Raw genomic sequence first — 20,635 nt, 5'->3', positions numbered from 1 at the left:
AACTTCCAGAGTGTAACGATCTCGGCAACTTCAAATCGAGCATCAGGTTCCGGATCGTCAACATTTTCGGAATCGTCTTCAGTTTGGGCTCCGTGGAAGCCCTCGAAATCTCTTGCGGAGATAGCATCAAGCCACAGCTTCTTCCAAGCAGAGTTCAAGGTGCTCCTCAAAACCTCCTGCCAAGCTTGATCGATCATTTTGAGGCATATGACAATATCATAACGCTCCTTCCAAAATTGACGAAGGTTGAGGTTTGTGCTCTCAATGATTCCGAAACAACTCTTGAAGAGATATTTCGTGCAGAGTTTCTTAAAGTTGGAAGTCACTTGCTGGTCCATTGGCTGGAGGAGAGGGGTGGTGTTCGGTGGAAGATAGAGAACCTTGACGAAGGAATACTGTGGTGCAATACCTTCATGGAGGGAAGAAGAGTGAGCAGGGGCATTGTCCAGCACCAGCAGGTATTTCATAGGGAGGTGCTTCTCTTCCAAATACTTTTTCACGGTCGGGCCAAAACAAATATTTTTCCACTCGATAAACAATTGTCTCGTTACCCAGGCTTTTCCATTAGCCCTCCACAACACATTTAGATTTTCCTAAGTGACTTTGTGGGTCTTAAAGGCTCGAGGAGTATCGGAGTGATACACCAGCAGGATTTTCACCTTGCAATCCCCACTAGCATTTGCACAGAGTGCAAGGGTAAGCCTGTCCTTCATAGGCTTTTATGCCCAGGTAGCCTCTTTTCTTCTGCCGTGATGTACGTTCGACAATTCAATTTTTTCCAAAAAAGCCCAGTCTCGTCGCAATTGAAGACTTGCTGGGGACTGTAGCCTACCAGGGCAGTCAACTAGTCGAACGTCTTAAAGGCTTCGGCCGCTTTCTATCCGAGCTTGCCGCCTCCCCATGACGCACCACCAAATGAATGCCCGAGTCTCTCTTAAATTTTTCAAACCAACCCCCCGAGAAGCCTTGAACTCTGGGGGTTCCTGCTTAAATGTTCCTTCTCCTGCGTCGGCTTCGGCCTGAGCATGCACGAGATAACCGAAAATGGCACTGGCTTTCTGGCAGATTATAGTTTCGGTGATAGTGTCTCCAGCCATTTCTCTGTCCTTTATCCAGACAAACAGCAGTCTCTCCATCTCATCGTGGAGCTGGCTCCTCTTGCTGGAGAAAACAGCCAAGCCCTTAGAAGGTGTTGCTGCTTTGATAGCTTCCTTCTGCTTCAGGATCGTTCCTATCGTAGATGGATATCGGCCATATTCCTTCGCGAGCATACTTAACCACAAGCCGGCCTTGTATTTCTTGATTATTTTCATCTTCATCTCCAAGGCAAGCATCATCCTCTTCTTTCCCTTAACATCAGCGACTTTCTTGGGACCCATGGCTAATGATGTATCGTAAGTATCACACATGATAACAGTACATACGGTAAAATTGTTACAAAAGCGAAATCACAAACACTAAGTCAATGCGTACGATACCACTGCCGGAACGAAAAGACATAGGAATGCCAATGGGTAGATGCACGATAGGATACAGTACAGTAGATGTCGACCAATAGGAGAGCAGGATCCCATGGTGGTAACTACCATCCGAGTAGGGAGATAACCAATGGAAACGCAGTAGGATGGTAGCGAGTTTACGGGCTGGCGGGGCGCGAATTTTAAAATCCGTATCGGATACGGTTGGGTTCCTGCTCTGTACCGCTTTTCGTTGTCTGAAACATTTTTCATGATCAGAGTTGTAAAATTCATCGCATCTCCTTTCGTGTAGTGAAAATTTCATAAGCCGATTCTTTCGTAGCTAGAGGTTTCACTCTATATGTAATATTTAAGGATAAGCAACATAAAATCGAAACTGATGTACAGCATAGTAAACCGATGTAGAGGGGTGTTACTGTATTTGTAAATACTGAACACAGCATATTATTCATAGTATGTGCAGTAAGCCAACACTGAGGACCTAATGAAGATAGAATATGGAACAAAAGAGGGATTTTGAAGCAAAGCGAAAAAAGCGAAAAATCTATTTTTGGGTGGGGGCCATGTCGCACTGATGGAAGCTACCAATAGACAGCTTTCTAAGGGATATTTGGCTACAGTGATACTCCCAGAGAATTGACCATAGGTCTCCAGAATTCTAACTCCTGGCACGAGTATCCTTAAAATTTTCTTTAGGGATATCACATAATATCAGGGGACATATATCTTGATACGACACATGGCAATCTTGCCCCCGAATAGAGTTTTCACTCTGAGGGGGAAGAGTGGCGAAATTGAAGGAGAGCCGTTATCAAGGTTACCCTTCCTCCCCTACTATTACAGGGCCAAAAATGGTGGCTCATTACTTGTACCAATGAGCATGGTGCTACAGACATAGCAGTTTCGGGAGGGGATTACTACCTAATCCTTTTCTTAGAAAAGGAGGGTGGGTCCATCAGGACGACATGGCCATCTCACCCAAAAGTAGATTTTTCGCTTTACTTCAAAATCCGTTTTTTGGGCTCAAGCCATGTCGTCCTGATGGAAGCTTACCAGAGAATTACTTGAAAGTACTATATCTGTGGGTTTGTATAAGTGCCTCAACCTTGGGTCAGCTTCTATATGGTCATCCAGACCTCTGAAATATATGATGATACCGTTATACGTCATTACCACTAAGCATGGAACAATGTTAGGGCTTCCTGCCCCCTGCAGGGAAATGTCGTTATTGATGATAGAAGCACAAGGTTTGTATTCATATGGGAACAAATATAATATTCAGATTATTTTGTTCGTATGATTAGGTACCTTAAGTATGAATGTTTACTTAGGAAAATAAGTAAAAGGACTCCGGCTAAGTTTATTTAGCTACTTGTGGGGCGAAATAAGACGAAATTACACATTCATCATTTATAAAATCGATAATCAAATGACATAGAAGGTGCAATATAATTTATAAAAGAATTATACATTCAATAGAATTATACATTCAACATACAGATAAAAATGTTTCCTACCTGAAAGGGAAGAAAAGATTAGTGGCCACTCGGAATCAGTTGAAAAATTATTAAGATAATTTTACTGTAATTGTTGGATAACTATCAACACTGTGTACAAGTGTACACATGGCACTAGTGTCATTGGTATAATTCAACACTTGAAAAGAAGAGTCCTAGTGTCACCAGGTCGACATTCAATAAAATGGTATTACACTGGAAGGTGTCAACACCTTTTCACCCGAATTGAAAAGTCACAATCAATTCACTGTTCATCACAACACTAGACGACAAGTTTCACCACACTACCTGCCGCCACCACATAAGGTTTCAACACATGCACTTGATTTGCATAATGTTTGTAAAAAATTCTGGAGGACTTCCATCCAGTGTATGAGCAAAGATGCTCAAAGTCCATATACTGAAAAAAGTTGTGAGGAAGCAATATTTCTCGGATCATGACCTGCGGGTGTACTATCAGGATTCGCTCTGCGAATGAAGTAAGTGAGCTTCGCCCTCAGTAGTTTAAGGGATAAGTTTGATCCTGAGGTTTTGCCTTTAAAGAGCTGTCCTCCCTTGAAGTCTGAAGTTCTACGAAGATTGACCTTTAAACACACTACTGAACATAAGAGACATATTCCTTTAGAGGGCAGATTTTCCCTTTTGGTGGGTAGCTCGTTTTTGGCGAGAAAAGTAGGGCCAAGAAAGAGATTCAGTTCTCCCAAATCTGTGAACTGAATATGGCCCACGTCTTTTGATAGGGCTACTATTTCACTAACTCTAGCCCCTGAGACTATAGAAAACAGGAATATCACTTTTAGTGTTAGGTCCTTGAGGGAACAATCTTCATTGTTCAAGGTTGAAGCATAGTGTAAGACTTTATCCAGAGACCATGAAATGGGCTTTGGAGGGGCTGCTGGTCTAAGTCTAGCGCTTGCCTTCGGAATCTTGTTGGAGATTTAGTTCGCCAGGTCCACCTGGAAGGCGTATAGAAGAGGTCTAGTCAAAGCTGACTTACATGTAGTTATCGTGGTGGCAGCCAAGCCTTCCTCGTGAAGGTGGATGAAGAAGAAAAAGCAGAAGTCTGTTGAGATTTCTTTCGGTCTTTTTGCTTTAACAAAAGCATCCCACTTTTTCCAAGACGATTTGTATTGTCTTCTGGTTGACTTTGACTTGTATTCTTCTAGGAAGTCTATACTGCCTTTCGAGATCCCAAATCTTTTCTTTACTGCTAAGGTGAGAAAATCATGAGATGAAGGTTTTGGGTTCTCTGTGATGAAAGCGAAGACAGTCGACTTCTGAACCAGTTGGGATAGAGCTGGGTTCGGTAGAGGGCCCAGCCTCAGTTTCAGTTCCATCACCAGAGGGAACCAATTGCTCTTAGGCCACTACTGCTGCAGTTCCCATGAAGGATCACAGCTTCATGAGGACTTTCAGCAGGCGATTCGTTGAAGGGAACAGGTAGATCCAGGTCCATTTGTTCCAATCGATGGACATGGCGTCCGTCGCTTCTGCCAGAGGGTCCTCGTATGGGGCTACATATCGAGGAAGTTTTTTGTTGTCGCTCGTCGCGAAGAGGTCGATCTGCAGATCTGGGACTTTTTCCAAGATGAAGGAGAATGAGTCTGCATCTAGGGACCATCCTGACTCTTTTGGCCTTAGCCTGGATAGAGCGTCCGCCGTCACATTGTGGAACCCTTGTAGGTGAACTGCCGATAAGTGCCCTCTCTTCTTTTTCGCTAAACGAAAGATGGCCAACATCACATGGTTGATGTGGGGCGATCTCAAGCCTTGTCGGTTCAGATATCTCACTATCACTTCGCTGTCCAAGACTAACCTGACGGGGGCTGATCTGTGAGGGGATAGTTTCTTCAGAGTCAAGAGGACTGCCATGGCCTCCAGAATATTGATGTGAAAGGTCTCGAACAGGGATGACCAGGTCCCTTGGGCTTTCCTTTGATGGGAGTGACCTCCCCATCCTTCTGTCGAGGCATCCGTGTGGATGGTAACCGATGGGGGAGGTGGTTGTAAGGGAACGGTCCTCGTTAGGCTCCTGACCTTCGACCACGGCTTGAGAACTGATCGTAGTAATGTCGGTACCGGTCTTTGTAGATCTCTTCGAGCGTTTGATGCGTATCTTCTCCAGACTCCCGATGCATCTTTCAGCTGTGCTCTTAGCACTGGGTCTGTTACTGCTGCAAACTGGAGAGAGCCCAGTACTCTTTCCTGTTGGCATCTTGAGATACTGTCGGATTTCAGAAGTCTCTTAACAGAACCCGCGATCTCTCTCTTCTTCTTTGGTGGAATGGAGAGGCGGTGTGACTTCAAGTTCCAATGGATTCCCAGCCATTGAAACTCCTGAGCTGGAGAGAGTCGAGACTTCTTGAAGTTGATCTTGAATCCCAGATGTTCCAGGAACTGGATCACTTTCTTGGATGCTGCCCACACCACCCAGTCGTCCAGGTACGCTGCCACCCGAACGCCTTATAGGCGTAGTTGTTGTACGACTGTGTCCGCAAGTTTTGTGAAGATCCTTGGGGCTATGTTTAGTCCAAAGGGCATGGCTCTGAAGACATACTTTGTCTTCTGTAACTTGACTCCTAGGTAGGAGGAGAGGGGGCGGCTGACTGGAAGGTGCCAGTAAGCATCTGCCAGGTCTATTGAGACTGTGTACACCCCTTTCTGTAACAGGGTCCTTATGTGTTGAAGGGTTAACATCCTGAACTTGTTGTTCTTGATGAATTTGTTGAGTGGCGATAAGTCCAGAATGACTCTGAGTTTGTCCTAGTCTTTCTTGGGAACACAAAAAAGCCTTCCCTGGAATTTGATGAACTTTGCTTTCCTTATCACCTTTTTGCTCAAGAGTTCTAAGGTATATTCTTCTAGTAAGGGGGTGGAGTGTTGGAAGAATTGGGGAAATGAATGTGGAGACCAGTTCCATTTCCATCCTAGTCCATTTTTGATTAGGCTGTGGGCCCAGGGATCGAAGGTCCAACGATCCCAAAAGTGTTGGAGTCTCCCTCCTACCTGTAGCATCTCACTGATTAGGCAGTCCGAAGGGCTTGCCACCCTGACCGTGTCCTCCCCTGCCTCGTGAGGGGTGTCTTGAGGAGCCCCGTCGAGAACCTCTTCCTTTCGGACGAAAGGTAGTAGTTAGCCTCTCAAACCTTGGGTTGAAAGCTGGTGACTGGGTAACCAGCTGTTGAGGCATTACTTGGAAGGTAGTTTGTGGCTGAGCAACCACTTGGAAGGTGGTTTGTGGCTGAGCAACCACTTGGGGCATCGCGGTCATGGTGACCGTGGGATGTTGCTGAGTAGGCCGAGAAGGTAGTCTTGGCTTCCTTGTCTTCCTTTTGGTTTGGGGACCAGCATCTGGGAAGAACTTCTCTTTGAGGAGATACCTCACTTTTGGAGAAGGTTCCTTTTCTCCGTGGCGGCTTTCTCAACTACCTCTTGGACCGCTTCTTTTGGGAAGAGGTCCTTGCCCCAAATACTGGAAGAAATCAGCTTCCTGGGTTCGTGGTTCAACGTCGCAGCAGCAAACACGAACTCCCTACAGGCTCTTCTGGCCTTCATGAAGGCGTACAGGTCCTTTACGAGGGTGGCCATGTGCATCTTGGCCAGGACTGTGAGCATATCTGGAGTGCTGTTGTGACCTGCACACATTTCTATGCAGTTCTGGAGGGACAGGGAGGCGGCTAGCCTCTCTTTGTCTCCTGCTCCTTTCTCAAGAGAAAGTACGACAACTTAGGGAGGTTCTCGCTAGAATTGCTGTCCAGCGATATCTGCATCTAGTTATCCTACTGAGAAGGTTAGGTGGACCTCCTTCCATTCCTTTTCATCTGTGGACAGGGCTAAAGAGGCCTACACTCCTCTAGTGTAGGGCATGGTTTGCTCTCCTCAACCGCCTTGACAACGGTCTGAAAAGCCGTCGACGTAAAGGGAAGGCTCTCAAAGCAGGAGCAAGAAAGGTAGGGAGTTTCTTGCTCAGTGCAGAAACTCAGGAGTTGGTATAACCTGCTTTCTTCAGGCTACTCGTCAAGAGAGCCTCTGCTTTGTTGTGGTCGAATACCATGACCTCCTTCGGTTCCGTCTCCTCTTTTGACGCTGGCTCATGCTTCAGTCGGATGAAGCACTCCAGGTATGCATTAACGTTCAGCCAGAACTGAATGTCATCCAGGGGGATGGCTCCCAACTTCTCCGAGATGTAGAGCTTGCCGTTGGTAATAGGCATGAACTCTGCATACCTCCAGGGATTGGTCTCGGACCAGGATGTCAGGTCTTGAACTCTGGGTTGCTTGTAAGAACCTCGGGAGGCGGCGGTCCGAGTCGCTTCACGGAGCTCTTTTGTAATCTTTGCTTCCCTTTTTACGCTCCCCTTGCGTAGATTCTCCATTAGGGTGGTAATATGGGCCAAAACTGCCTGACCCATGGCATCCAATGGAGGGTTGGGAGCCGAAGACGTAGACGGTGTCGGCTCTGCTGCCGGCACAGGCGGAAGGGGGTCCTCCACTTCTGACGAATCGACATCTTCATCTTCTCCGGGAGGTAGAGTAGACTCTTCCTCAGGATCGTACCGAAGAAGATCCTTCTCTGTGTCCGTGGACACTTCAGACATACTTTCCTTCTGGTTGATGTCCATGTCTTGCATCGCCTCACTGACTTCTGTCTCGACTGCGATCTGGATGCAGGGAGGCCAGGGTCGTGTCTGGGGCACGACGGCATTAGTAGTAGCTTTTGGGAACAGCAAGCTATGCATCTTGTCCTTGGGAAGGTACGGTCCGGGAGAGTTCTTCTGGAACCCTCGTACCCATTTGCGAAGCTTCTCGTGTGCCGCGTCCCTCGACTCCGCTGACTTGGGGTCGCCGAAACCCTCGGCCATCAAGGCCGAGCAGACGTTACAGTTGTTGGGGTCCCAATACTGCAAGGTTTGGGTAGTAACAACACAGGCGGCATGAGACCTGCACATAGTGTGACCACAAAAGTTCCTACTTTTGTGGTTACAGTACATCACCTCAAACTTCACTTTCTGCTCCTCCTGTAAAGAAAGGAAATTGAAATGAGTATACGGTGATTTATCACACTTGTTAAATAAAATGTCATGCATTAAATGTTTTGGTATCATAACCATTATAACTTAGGATAGTAAGCTAGAAAAGAAATAGGAAAGACACATACTTGTGTCTCCCGTCCAGCCAATTGCTGTGACCTCCCCCGATATTACTATAAGAATTTTCTTATTAAAGGAAAATCAAAGGAGAATGGTTCTAACCTCTAGTGTTAGAATTAGTGTATACTAGCACTGACCCTTTCATAAAAGTATTAATATTGTGGGGTAAAGTATGATATGATGACTTTCATCAGTGTTTTGAAGGAATGCTTCACTTCAATATAAGATTGGTCTCAACAATAGACTGTGAAAGGATACACAGGGTATGTTGGAAAATATAGACTACTGTATAATATATACTATAGTTTTCTGCCTGCAGTATGTACTATACTGCAGAAATAATGGCTACTGTATAAGCATATACTGTAGTTCAGCCGGCAACTAGGCTAGTACCTGGCGGCACCGGTCTAGCCGACAGAGAGAGAGAAAGCATGGAGCGAAGGGCTACCTTATTAATGTAGTTTAGTACAATAAATAAGGGTGTAGGTATTATTATTCCAACTGCCTTTCTCCAGAATGAGGGTTCAAATGGAAGGGGGGAATGAATCATTCTAGCTTCCATCCAGCCACAAGATCTGCTGCCGGCTACTGCCGGCTTCAGGGATGTGGATGGCAGTCCAAGGAAGGACTGAAGAACACTCAAAGACAAAGGGTCTCCCACCGGCAGCCGTCATGGCCGGCACAACCTTTCCCGGAGCCTTGCGTCCGTAGGGAAAGGTCAGAGCGGCAATTTCGCTGCCTATTGTAGGAGCCCGGCAGGCGCCGCATTGTACCCGGCAAGTGTGGAGATTGTAGGACACCGGCCAAAGACATGCGATAGCTAGGCTATCACTAAGGACAGAGAGGGGCAGTTAAAGGGTCTTGTATGTTGTCGGGAAAAGGCGGCAGGATTGCCGGCCATTTCCAGACACAATCAGAAACCTCGTTTCAATATCGGCGCCGTCCTGAGCGGCAGAAGAATATCTATTCTTCAGCCCAGGGCCTTGCCGAAATAAAACTTGTCTTCTAGACCGCAGGGGAGAAGGTGGCGGCATCGTACTACCACTTCAGATGCGGGCTAGGGAAGCTAGGCTTCCTATGTCTACAACTGTTAGCCAGCAGGGGAGTGCCTACTCATCTGGCAGCCAAGTTGTCGGCATAAAGACTGAATACTCTGAGTTACTGTCGTAAAACCAAGCCGGGATACTCACCGGCAAGGGGGAAGACAGAAAAACACTAGCATAGTGAAGCCGTAGTGTACTAGTCTATGGCAAGACCAAGATAGGGTTGTAGCCTAATGGCGGCACTCAGAGGGAAGGAAGGGTTTATCCTTAAATCTCCAAAAGAGACGAGTATTGAATTATATAATTAATTCTAGGAGATATACTATCTCCTGTTGAATTGATAAAACGATACACGAGGGTAAACGGGGATAATGTATGAAAGTATACTAAAGCACGTAGGCTAGGTTAGCCTAGCCCAGGGCGAGATCTCGGCTACCTATATCACCGAGACTCTAACGTATATGATCGATACATTTAAGGAAGAGGAAAATTACGTGCATGATCTTATCTTCACTAGTATAATTTTTGCCTAAATAGCTATAATTCATCAAAGCTAAATACCGGGAATGTCGTTTTGCTGACTAAATAAAACATGCATGACGAACGACAGCGTCCAATATGGCGCCTCCGGTGACCGGCTATGCTCCGATAAACACATTAAATTTATGCTAACTTCACTGTGAGATGGGACACAGGAAAGATTAAATACTCAACTTTTCAGAGGAAGAAGATGCTGGAGAATGCATGTTAAATCCTCAAAAATAGCGGTCTAGAACACTAGATAATCAGGGAGATACACCGTGCGAAAGCGCTACTGAATAAGGAATGATCCACCATTTTGGACCCTGTAATAGTAGGGGAGGAAGCGTAACCTTGATAACGGCTCCCCTTCAATTTCGCCACTCTTTCCCCTCAGAGCAAAAACTCTATTCGGGGTGAAGATTGCCATGTGTCGTATCAAGATATACGTCCCCTGAAATTATGCGATATCCTTAAAGAAAATTTTAAGGATACTCGCGCCAGGAGTTAGAATTCTGGAGACCTATGGTCCATTCTCTGGGAGTATCACTGTAACAAAATTTCCCTTAGAAAGCTGTCTATAAGAAGCTTCCATCAGGATGACATGGCTTGAGCCCAAAAAATATCCTATTATTTTACACACTATAAATTCGACATACAATTAGCCGAGCCTAACCCTGTTATAAAACCTCTTAACAAAATACTCTAACTTATAACAATTTTACATTGAAATTCAAGTTTTTGATTAATACAATATATTGAATTATTTACATTGTTTACTTTTATAGCTTTATGAGCCTTGTGTGTGCAGGGTAAAGTATAATGCAAGGTTATGGCAAGGTTTTCAGTAAATATGCATGAGCCGATAAGACTAATCATATCCATAAATCATAAATTTCTTCCATCCGTTTGGACCTTCTTTAGGGATAAATGAACAATGAATGAGCTTTCTAAGGTTGATAAATAGTAATGTAAATCTTAAACGGCAAGGACAATCTAAAAGAAATAAAGAAAAAATATTAAATACTAGGTACTTAATATAAGAAAAGTAACAGCATAAAAACTGATGATGACCATTACCTGGATTTAGTGGTTCCCATTTCTTTTTGGGTCTGTCAGCAGGCAGCTTTTTGAATTGAGCTTTCATAATGAAGGCTGCAACTCCAACTCTACCCTCCGTTAAAGAATCATCTATAACAACTTTATTTACATCTGAAAGAAAAAAATAAATGCTGAATAAAATTCACTGCTACATTCCTTTTAAGTCATCTGTACTCCCTTATTACAACAATTAAGCTGTGGGAGCAGTTATCATCCAAGTTACTGACTGACCCTTCCAAATCTAAGGTCTATTTCTTTTAGAAGTATAGTAGTCAGTGTCTCTGTACAGACTACAGTATTTCGACCAGTAACTAGTTTAAGATGACAAAATAATTGTTCCAAAAATAAAAACTAATTTTTCTTAGTGTTTGGGACAATGCCAATTAAAGCATGTACAGTAGAATCCAGTCTAGGCATCACAAGGATTGAGGTCATGCCGAATAAATGGATTACCTACCTTTTCATTTCTTGATATGTTTTATTGATCAGCTAGGAGGTATTATTGGTAAATGTGACTGCCATCACTACCAGTATAACAAAGAAAGAACATTCTTATGAAAATACAATAACCAAACATATATTTATACAATGTCCATCCTTTGTTTGGCAACTTGAAACAATTTACATATATACTGTAAATATCCTGTCGTCCATACTGCTAGTACAACCACATGTTTTTCCATTAGCTCCACATCTACTTTCAAACACAAAGAAAAAAAAATTCTACAATTCCAGTTTGCATACATGCATCTGGGCTATATCACCCACCACAAAGCAAACCAAATCTTTGTTTGTATGGCATATTGATAACCTCACACACCTTGCTTCAATACTAAAAATAATTTCCCCCACACTCCCCATGCTATAGTCATCGTTTTGTAACAATTCTTAAATAATTCCAAGTATTAAAGCAACTTCTTTCTGCATGATTTCAAATGAGTAGGGTGTCTACATAATTCATGAAACTGAAGAATTTACATCAGTCCTGGATTTAGTAAGTACCTGTGTACTTTTTCTTTCTCCAGCTATTGTAAGTGAAACGTCTTATGTTTTTTCCTCACCTGCCCCATTCAGAATTATACTCTATGTCAGCTCCACCTGTCCATGCTGAAGTGAAATACTTTAATCTCTCATTCTGCATGCCTGTGCCAGTGGGTTGTCTGGCTCTTAAATATTTCTTCTTTATTTTCAAATAAAATAAATATCTTTTCCATGTACTTGTATCACACAGCTTGTAAGAGTGCTTACTCTTCAAGATACTAGTACTCACCATGGCCTTCCCTGCCATCTTAGCATAATGAATTTGTCACTACAACCACTTCAATTTTACTGTTTCACCTGGTATAAGTGTACTTTCAATTCAGTTTCATATTTATATATATATATATATATATATATATATATATATATATATATATATATATATATATATATATATATATGAAATAAGGAACTACCCTGCTTTTGTCACATCGTGCTAGCAGACCCTCATAATTTGTTTTTTTAACAACAGATTCATTTCCTTTTCTCATCATGCTATTCAAATATCCTACAGTTACTGGACCAGCATTACATGCACTCACGAGTCATGCTTTTTTGGCCACTCTCACTCTCAGGTCTCTAGAAGAGATACATTTTTAATGCCACACCATAAATCGTTCAATATCTTCTTTCCTGGCCACATGAGAACAGCTGCCCAAGTATTTTCATTCCCACTTATATACAAGTCTAATCAGTCCAAGCAATATACTTAAAGAGTTCTACTTCAATTTTTGACCTCCTATCAAGTTCTTAAAACCTTTGAATATGATATAATCTACCTTCAAATTTTCTTTAGCTTACTCCACCAAGCTATAAGGCAGCATATTTGGAAGCATTTAAACTAGAACCACTATTCGGGCTAGTGTTAAGCAATAGATTTGTGATGAAACTAATACAGATATACTTTAACATACGAGGATAATTCGTCCCTGAACTAGGCTTGTATGTCAAATTGCTCGTATCTCAAATCAATTTTTCCCATATAAAATAACTGAAAAAAATTTCATTAGTTTCTGCCCTCTTAAAAACACACAAATCAATTATATAACAATGAAAAAAACATGTTTTTAATTGCTATACTATACCGTATAAGCATACTTTACATACACTAACAAATCATATACATGATTACTGTAATCTACAATAAAATGTGGTTTCATTACGGAGTTCTTACCTTTGAGACAGACGAGAGAGGATAATGGGAGTGTGTGCGGAGGAGGAGGGAGAGAGGATGGGAAGGAGAGGGAATTGGACGGTACAATGTTTACAGTTTCTTACACATAACATAATACTTAAAATTAACTTAACTGAACTTAGCTTAACTTTTTCAAACTTTATTCTTATCTATTTTTTTTACTTTTTTTATTTGTATCTTTTTACTGTTTGAAGATTGTACATATCGTCGAGGTACTCGGTTAGTAATGGTATGCTAACTCACTCATGTGGACATCATACTCCGGTTTCTCGAAAATTTCATGCTTCACCTATATCACCAGCATGGATTTTTTTCTTCTTACTTCCATCGTTACCACTCCCTTTCTTAGGATCCATCACTTATAATGAAGACTATTTACAAACGTACAGTTAAAATCTCGTAAATAATGCAAAAACAACACGGGAGATGTGTACTAAAGTCAACGATCACGTTAAATGAACGAGTGATGTGGGTTTAGAGCACTCCCTAGCACTCTGCCACAGTACAAAAAATACAAATACAACCTAAACAATAAAAATGAGAATAAGTAATAAATCTAAAAAATAATTTGTATTATTCCACAGCGTTAGCATCAGTAAACATTAAGCATGCTTGTATCTCAAGTTTGTGCTCACATCTCAATGCAAATATTTGCTCAGTGGCTTGCTCATATCTTGGAATGATCCTGTTGGAGCGCTCATATGTCAAGGTAATAATGTATAAAAATTAACAAAACAAAGGGACTTTACAACAATTTTTCTGTAACTCACAGCTAATCTACACAAAACAACAAGTAACTCAATCAGTCACTAGTGGGTCTGCAGAGCACAGATAACACAAACTGCTGACTAGGATACAACAATTTCTTCTTTGATAAAGTGTCTGAAAGTCTGCATGGACGGTCATAAACTATTGTAAAGCAATGGGATTGTATGAGAAAAAATACTGTCAAGGACTACATTTTGTTTTCTTATTAAAATATAAAAAAATACAAAGGCCAACCTCCTCCTGCATCACTCTGAAATAGTTGAAAACACTTCATCTTTACACTTACCTTAATTATACTATTTACACAATGGGCAAAAGTTGCTAGAAGTCAGGCTATAGCAGAGAGGGATTCGGAACATTGGAGGGCCATTCTGCAGGTTCTTGGATTCTGAGGAAAACCTCTAAGACCTCTGGATTAGGGTAATCTATATCGAAGAATTCTAGCTCAACAACCTCTCGCTGTTTAAACTCATCAACCTTCAATAGCTGAGACATATTAACACAAACCTCCAGCTCTAGGAGGTAAAACTCTGCAATGTACTAAACCTTATGCCTCTAAGGACCTTCAGGGGTTGTTACAGGCAATAGGAAGAGTAAAAAAAAAAATGAGGAAACGAAAGCATTTTTTATCTGCTCTCTGTGGCCACGGGGGCATAAAAGCAATTAGAATAGCGCCAACGTATCCCTGTGTGTCGTAAGAGGCGACTAAAAGGGAAGGGACGAGGGGGCTGGGAACCCCCTCTACTGTATTATAATCCTGTGAAACATCAAAGAGGTGGAGCTGGGGGGGAGAGTGACTGCTCCCCGCACTCTAGTTTTGGGGTGTTTGAATGTACGTGGATGTAATACGATAGAGAGTAAAAGATGTGAGATTGGAAGAATGTTTAGGAATAGAAGGATGGATATATTGGTTTTGTGTGAGACAAAGAAGAAAGGGAAAGGTGAAGTGATGTTTGGTGAAATGTCTGGTAGTGTCTGAGATTGAAAGGGGAAGAGCAGGAGGTGTGGCTTTATTGCTGAGTGAATGGATGACAGGTAAAGTAGTGGAATGGAAGGAGATATCATCTAGGTTAATGTGGGTAAGGGTTAGGTTGGGTAGGGAATGTTGGGCTTTTGTCAGTGCGTATGGGCCAGGTTGTGAGAAAAGTGAAGAAGAGCGGAATGAGTTCTGGAATGAATTAACTAGGTGTGTAGAAGGTCTAGTTAGAAGGAATTATGTAGTTATCATGGGTAACTTAAATGCTAGAGTGGGTGCTGGAGAAGTAGAAGGTGTCATTGGGAAGTATGGCGTACCAGGTGAAAATGAGAGTGTGGAGAGACTGGTAGATATGTGTGTTGAGCAAGAGATGGTGATAAGTTCTAGCTTTTTCAAAAAGAAGGATAAAAACAAGTATACATGAGTAAGAGTGGCAAATGGAAGCGTGGTATAAAGGGCGTTAATGGATTATGTGTTGATAACTAAAAGAATGTTTGGAAGATTGAAAGACGTGCACGTGTTTAGGGGTATGGCTTACGGTATGTCTGATCATTTTTTGGTGGAAGGGAAATTAGTTGTAGCAAAAGAATGGGGGAATAGAGTAGGTGGATGTAAAAGGGAGCTAGTGAGGGTTGAAGAGCTAATAAAATCGGGGGTAAAAAGTAAATATCAAGAAAAGTTGAAAATGGCATAGGACCAAGTGAAAGTAAGAGAAACTGGTAATTTAGAGGAGTGGAAGTTAGTAAGAGAAAATTTTGTTGGGATTGCAAGTGATGTGTGTGGCAAGGAGTTTGTTGGAGGCAGCATGAGGAAAGGCAGTGAATGGTGAAATGAAGGAGTGAAGGTAAAAGTGGAAGAGAAAAAGAGAGCTTTTGAAGAATGGTTGCAGAGTAATAGTGTAGAGAAGTATGAAAGATATAGAGAGAAAAATGTGGAGATAAAGTGCAAGGTAAGTGAGGCAAAGAGAGCAGCTGACCTGAGGTGGGGTCAGGGATTGGGTCATTCTTATGAAGAGAATAAGTAGTAGTTTTGGAAAGAAGTGAAGAGAGTAAAGAGGGTTGGTTCAAGGATTGAAGAGACAGTGAAAGATGGAAATGGAAGGTTGTTAAAAGGAGAGGAGGCAAAGAAAAGGTGGACAGAGTATTTTAAAAGTTTACTGAATGTTGAGGATAATTGGGAGGCAGATATAATTGCTGTTGCAGGTGTTGAGGTGCCAGTGATGGGAGATGAGAATGAGAGGGATTACAAGAGAGGAAGTGAGGAGAGCACTAGATGAAACGAGAGTAGGAAAAGCATCTGGCATGGATGGTGTGAGAGCTGAGATGTTGAAGGAAGGGGGTGTGATTGTACTTGAATGGTTGGTGAGATTGTTTAATTTGTGTTGTCAATGGTACCAGTAGATTGGGTTTGTGTGTGTATTGTACCACTATATAAGGGTAAGGGAGATGTGCATGAGTGTTGTAATTCAAGGGGTATTAGTTTGTTGAGTGTAGTTGGAAAAGTGTATGGTAGAGTACTGATTAATAGGATTAAGGATAAAACAGAGAATGCAATCTTAGAAGTACAGGGTGGTTTTAGAAGAGGTAGGGGTTGTATGAATCAGATTTTTACAGTTAGGCAGATATGCGAGAAATATTTAGCATAAGGTAAGGATGTGTAAGTTGCGTTTATGGATCTGGAGAAAGCGTATGATAGAGTTGATAGGGAAGCAATGTGGAATGTGATGAGGTTATATGGAGTTGTGGGAAGGTTGTTACAAGCAGTGAAAAGTTCCTACAAAGGTAGTAAAGCATGTGTTAGGATAGGAAATGAAGTGAGCGATTGGTTTCCGGTGAGAGTGGGGCTGAGACAGGGAAGTGTGATGTCACCGTGGTTGTTTAACTTGTATTTGATGGAGTGGTGAGAGAGGTGAATGCTCGAGTGCTTGGACGAGGATTGAAACTGGTAGACGAGAATGACCATAAATGGGAGGTAAATCAGTTGTTGTTTGCGGATGATACTGTGCTGGTTGCAGACGCGGAAGAGAAGCTTGGCCGATTAGTGACAGAATTTGGAAGGGTGTGTGAGAGAAGGAAGTTGAAAGTTAATGTGGGTAAGAGTAAGGTAATGAGATGTACGAGAAGGGAAGGTGGTGCGAGGTTGAATGTCATGTTGAATGGAGAGTTACTTGAGGAGGTGGATCAGTTTAAGTACTTGGGGTCTGTTGTTGCAGCAAATGGTATGGTGGAGTGGAAGCAGATGTACATCAGAGAGTGAATGAAGGATGCAAAGTGTTGGGGGCAGTTAAGGGAGTAGTAAAAAATAGAGGGTTGGGCATGAATGTAAAGAGAGTTCTGTATGAGAAAGTGATTGTACCAACTGTGATGTATGGATCGGAGTTGTGGGGATTGAAAGTGACGTAGAGACAGAAATTGAATGTGTTTGAGATGAAGTGTCTAAGGAGTATGGCTGGTGTATCTCGAGTAGATAGGGTTAGGAGCGAAGTAGTGAGGGTGAGAACGGGTGTAAGAAATGAGTTAGCAGCTAGAGTGGATATAAATGTGTTGAGGTGGTTTGGCCATATTGAGAGAATGGAAAATGACTGTCTGCTACAGAAGGTGATGAATGCAAGAGTTGATGGGAGAAGTACAAGAGGAAGGCCAAGGTTTGGGTGGATGGATGGAGTGAAGGAAGTTCTGGGTGATAGGAGGATAGATGTGAGAGAGGCAAGAGAGCGTGCTAGAAATCGGAATGAATGGCGAGCGATTGTGACGCAGTTCCGGTAGGCCCTGCTGCTTCCTCCGGTGCCTTGGATGACCGCGGAGGTAGCAGCAGTAGGGGATTCAGCGTTATGAAGCTTCATCTGTGGTGGATAATGTGGGAGGGTGGGCTGTGCCACCCTAGCAGCACCAGCCGAACTCGGTTGAGTCCCTTGTCAGGCTGGAAGGAACATAGAGAGAAGACGTCCCCGTTTTGTTTCATTTGTTTGATGTCGGCTACCCCCCAAAATTGGGGGAAGTGCCTTGGTATATGTATGTATGATGATGCAAATATGTAATAAACAGTTTCTGATTCTGAAAGTTTTAAATATAGCCTAGCTAGTAACTCCAAGCAATTGAAATGCAATTTTGCCTTCTGCAGGGTCCATTTTCCTGAGAGATGCAAGTGATCCAGAGTTGCTCCCCACCCTTCCTGTGAAACGTTTGTGAACAGACATAAGTTTAGGATTTTCAAAACCAAAGAAACTCCCAGAGATAATCGCCTGTGAGTGTCCCACCAACTCATTAGCAGAAGTTGGTTTTTCGATACTGGTAACGAGAAGGTGTTTAGATTGATTTTCCTATTCCAATGTAAATTAAGATGGACTCTATAAAACCCTCATCTCAAGGTGGCCCAGTGGGATAAATTTCTCTAACGAGGCCATGATTCCTAGCAGTCTAATCCATATCTGACCTGACATTGGCTTTAATGTTTTGATCTTTTGTAGGAAAAGAAGAAAGAACTAGCTACTTATCTCAGAGGGAAAACCTGAATAGGAACTGTTATCATCTTCCTCACACAGAATCTTATAAGTCGGGGCCAGGATGACTTTCTTAAAATTAACCAAAACCCCCAACCAATTTTACAACCTAATTAACTGCACTTGTTGAACATGGATAATTTTCAATGATTCTCTTAAAATTAACCAATGGTCGAGGTACAAAAAAATTCTAACTCCCAGGAACCTTAACCATTCCAAGATGGGGGTCATGATTCTAGTGAATGCTTGAGGGGCTTTTTGGGATCCGGTAACCTCCTTTCACTAAAGCTAGCATTCAGAGATCAGAATGAAGGTTTCCCTAACTGGGCAGAGGTTGGAAAGTCTTCCCCTTACTGGAATTGGCTGGGAAGGACCATCACACTGCTCTCCGATAAGGATTTCAATTCCAGTCGGAAACCCATACAGAATGTCTACTATAATGGATTTCTGATATGTCACGCTAGAACTAAAGGGACTCCTTGTTCTAGAATTTGATCTAAATGAGGAAACTTCAGTTTGGGTTTTGCTTCCTACTTGGGCAGCCCCTTCATCAATTTTTACCACTTCTAACACATGCTCAAGACAAGGGAAGAAATTAATGCCTGTTTTTGTGCCTCAGAGACTGATCCCACCATACAGCCACATACCAGCTATCTTCTCTTAATCACAAATCACACACAGACTGATAGTGCCTCAGAGGTCCCATCTGAGACAGTTACATCTAAGCAGGTCAGCTAATCTAAAATTAAATTAAAATCCTGATATCCCACAAATTTCTCTTTAAATAAATTAAAAATAACCACTATTATAGAATCCGCAAAGGAGCATCATTCAAGAACACTTCCTACTTGATTACCCATAAGCATCATCTTTTTAATCAATCCACTTGCAAAACCTGAATTCAAAGATTTAAGTTTAAGAGGCATAATGATGGAGTTAAGCCTGGAAATCAAATTGAAATCTAAGATCAAGATTAAGCAACTGATGAGACTCAAACAAGTCTCTGTATTATAGAAGGCTTAAGGACTAAACAGGAACCAGAATCATTATTTTTTTTATTAATAACTAAGCAACAAACCTAGTTGAAAAAGCAGAATGCTTTACAGGGAAAATAGCCCAGTAAGGAAAGGAAATTGGAAAACAAAGTAGTCTTGGTAGCCTTTTTTTCTTGAACCTGAGGTAACAATTTATCGATTCTCTCCACCACGGAATTAAAGGACTGAGGGGTATAAACACACTTGGAAGTAACAACTTCAGAAGATTTAGAAGAATAAGAAGCTTCTAACCTTACCTTAATCAACTTATTAGGATATTTTTCAGCAAGAAGGTTACGTAAGATTAAAAAAGGAGACATTTTTTCTCTTTCCAGGTCTACCTCCAAAATTTCTTCCTCTTTATCTTCCTGTACATCAGGTGTAACTTATGGAAAATCAGCTGATTTCCTATTCTGTTTACAACTGGATATGGGGGTTCTGCGAGTGCCCACAGAGGACTCGTTTCGAGAAGAGGTGTACTAACGCCAACACTTACCATGCTAGAGTTGACCCATGATGAACTAAAGGCAGAGCTTGTAAGCACATCCAAAACATGATGCAAATGATCGACTTTAGCTGAAACTTAGTTCGTCCCATTAAGATTTAAGGGAAACATACAATATGGCACACCATCCACAATCTAGTTATCTAATAGAATGACTAGAATTGTGATAACGCAATGATTAAGCAGCAGAAATATCTTAAGTACTTAAAAAATTAAAGGATCTGTGAGAACCTTTCGAATCTGTATTGCACAGCAAATTTTCAGAACCAGTTCTGATAGAAACACTTAACACAAGAATCAACTAAGGAATTTGGGGTGGGGATGATCAGAATTACCACTTTCAAGAGAGGATTCACTGGACTTCTGAATTTTAACAAAGGAAGCTAGTGATGTCAAGAGCTTTTGAACCTCATCACTGTTGAAATTTATCTGATTATAAGAATTGTCTAAAGGTGCTGATGTGTCATTATCATCATCAACCAATTATTATCAACGAGCCTAACCTTCCCTGGATTTCCCTCTGAACTAAAAGCAAGTTTTGTTTTATGCTTAGAACTTTAAACTTGTTAGGCAGCCACTAAAACATATTTTTCCATGAGAGGCCCCTGGAGGCAAGTGCACTCGTTACAGCGGGAATAGATATCACAGTATTGCTTGACATGATAAACGAAGAAAATATGGATCATGATCTCCCAGTTATTATCAACAAATCTAGGGGAAAAAATGTTAATACACAGTAATTGGTAAACAATCTTGAGCATATCTGAAATAAACCATGATAACAGAGAAAGTGAAAGGACAAAAGAGATT

General features: G+C 42.0%; 1 protein-coding gene across 1 annotated transcript in view; it reads right to left on the bottom strand.

Annotated features, from left to right (window-relative positions):
• The window catches only part of LOC137624395 (uncharacterized), a 227,750-nt gene that overhangs the window by 183,336 nt on the left and 23,779 nt on the right, over positions 1 to 20,635 (bottom strand). The window contains exon 3 of the mRNA XM_068355132.1: positions 10,787 to 10,918. Within this exon, the coding sequence (XP_068211233.1) occupies positions 10,787 to 10,918 (132 nt within the window). The remainder of the gene's footprint in view (positions 1 to 10,786; positions 10,919 to 20,635) is intronic.

Source organism: Palaemon carinicauda, chromosome 31 (assembly GCF_036898095.1).
Source record: "Palaemon carinicauda isolate YSFRI2023 chromosome 31, ASM3689809v2, whole genome shotgun sequence".
In the NCBI taxonomy this organism is placed as follows: Eukaryota; Metazoa; Arthropoda; class Malacostraca; order Decapoda; family Palaemonidae; genus Palaemon; species Palaemon carinicauda.
The sequence above is the reverse complement of the archived record's forward strand: the minus strand, read 5'-3'. Positions and strand labels throughout refer to the sequence as shown.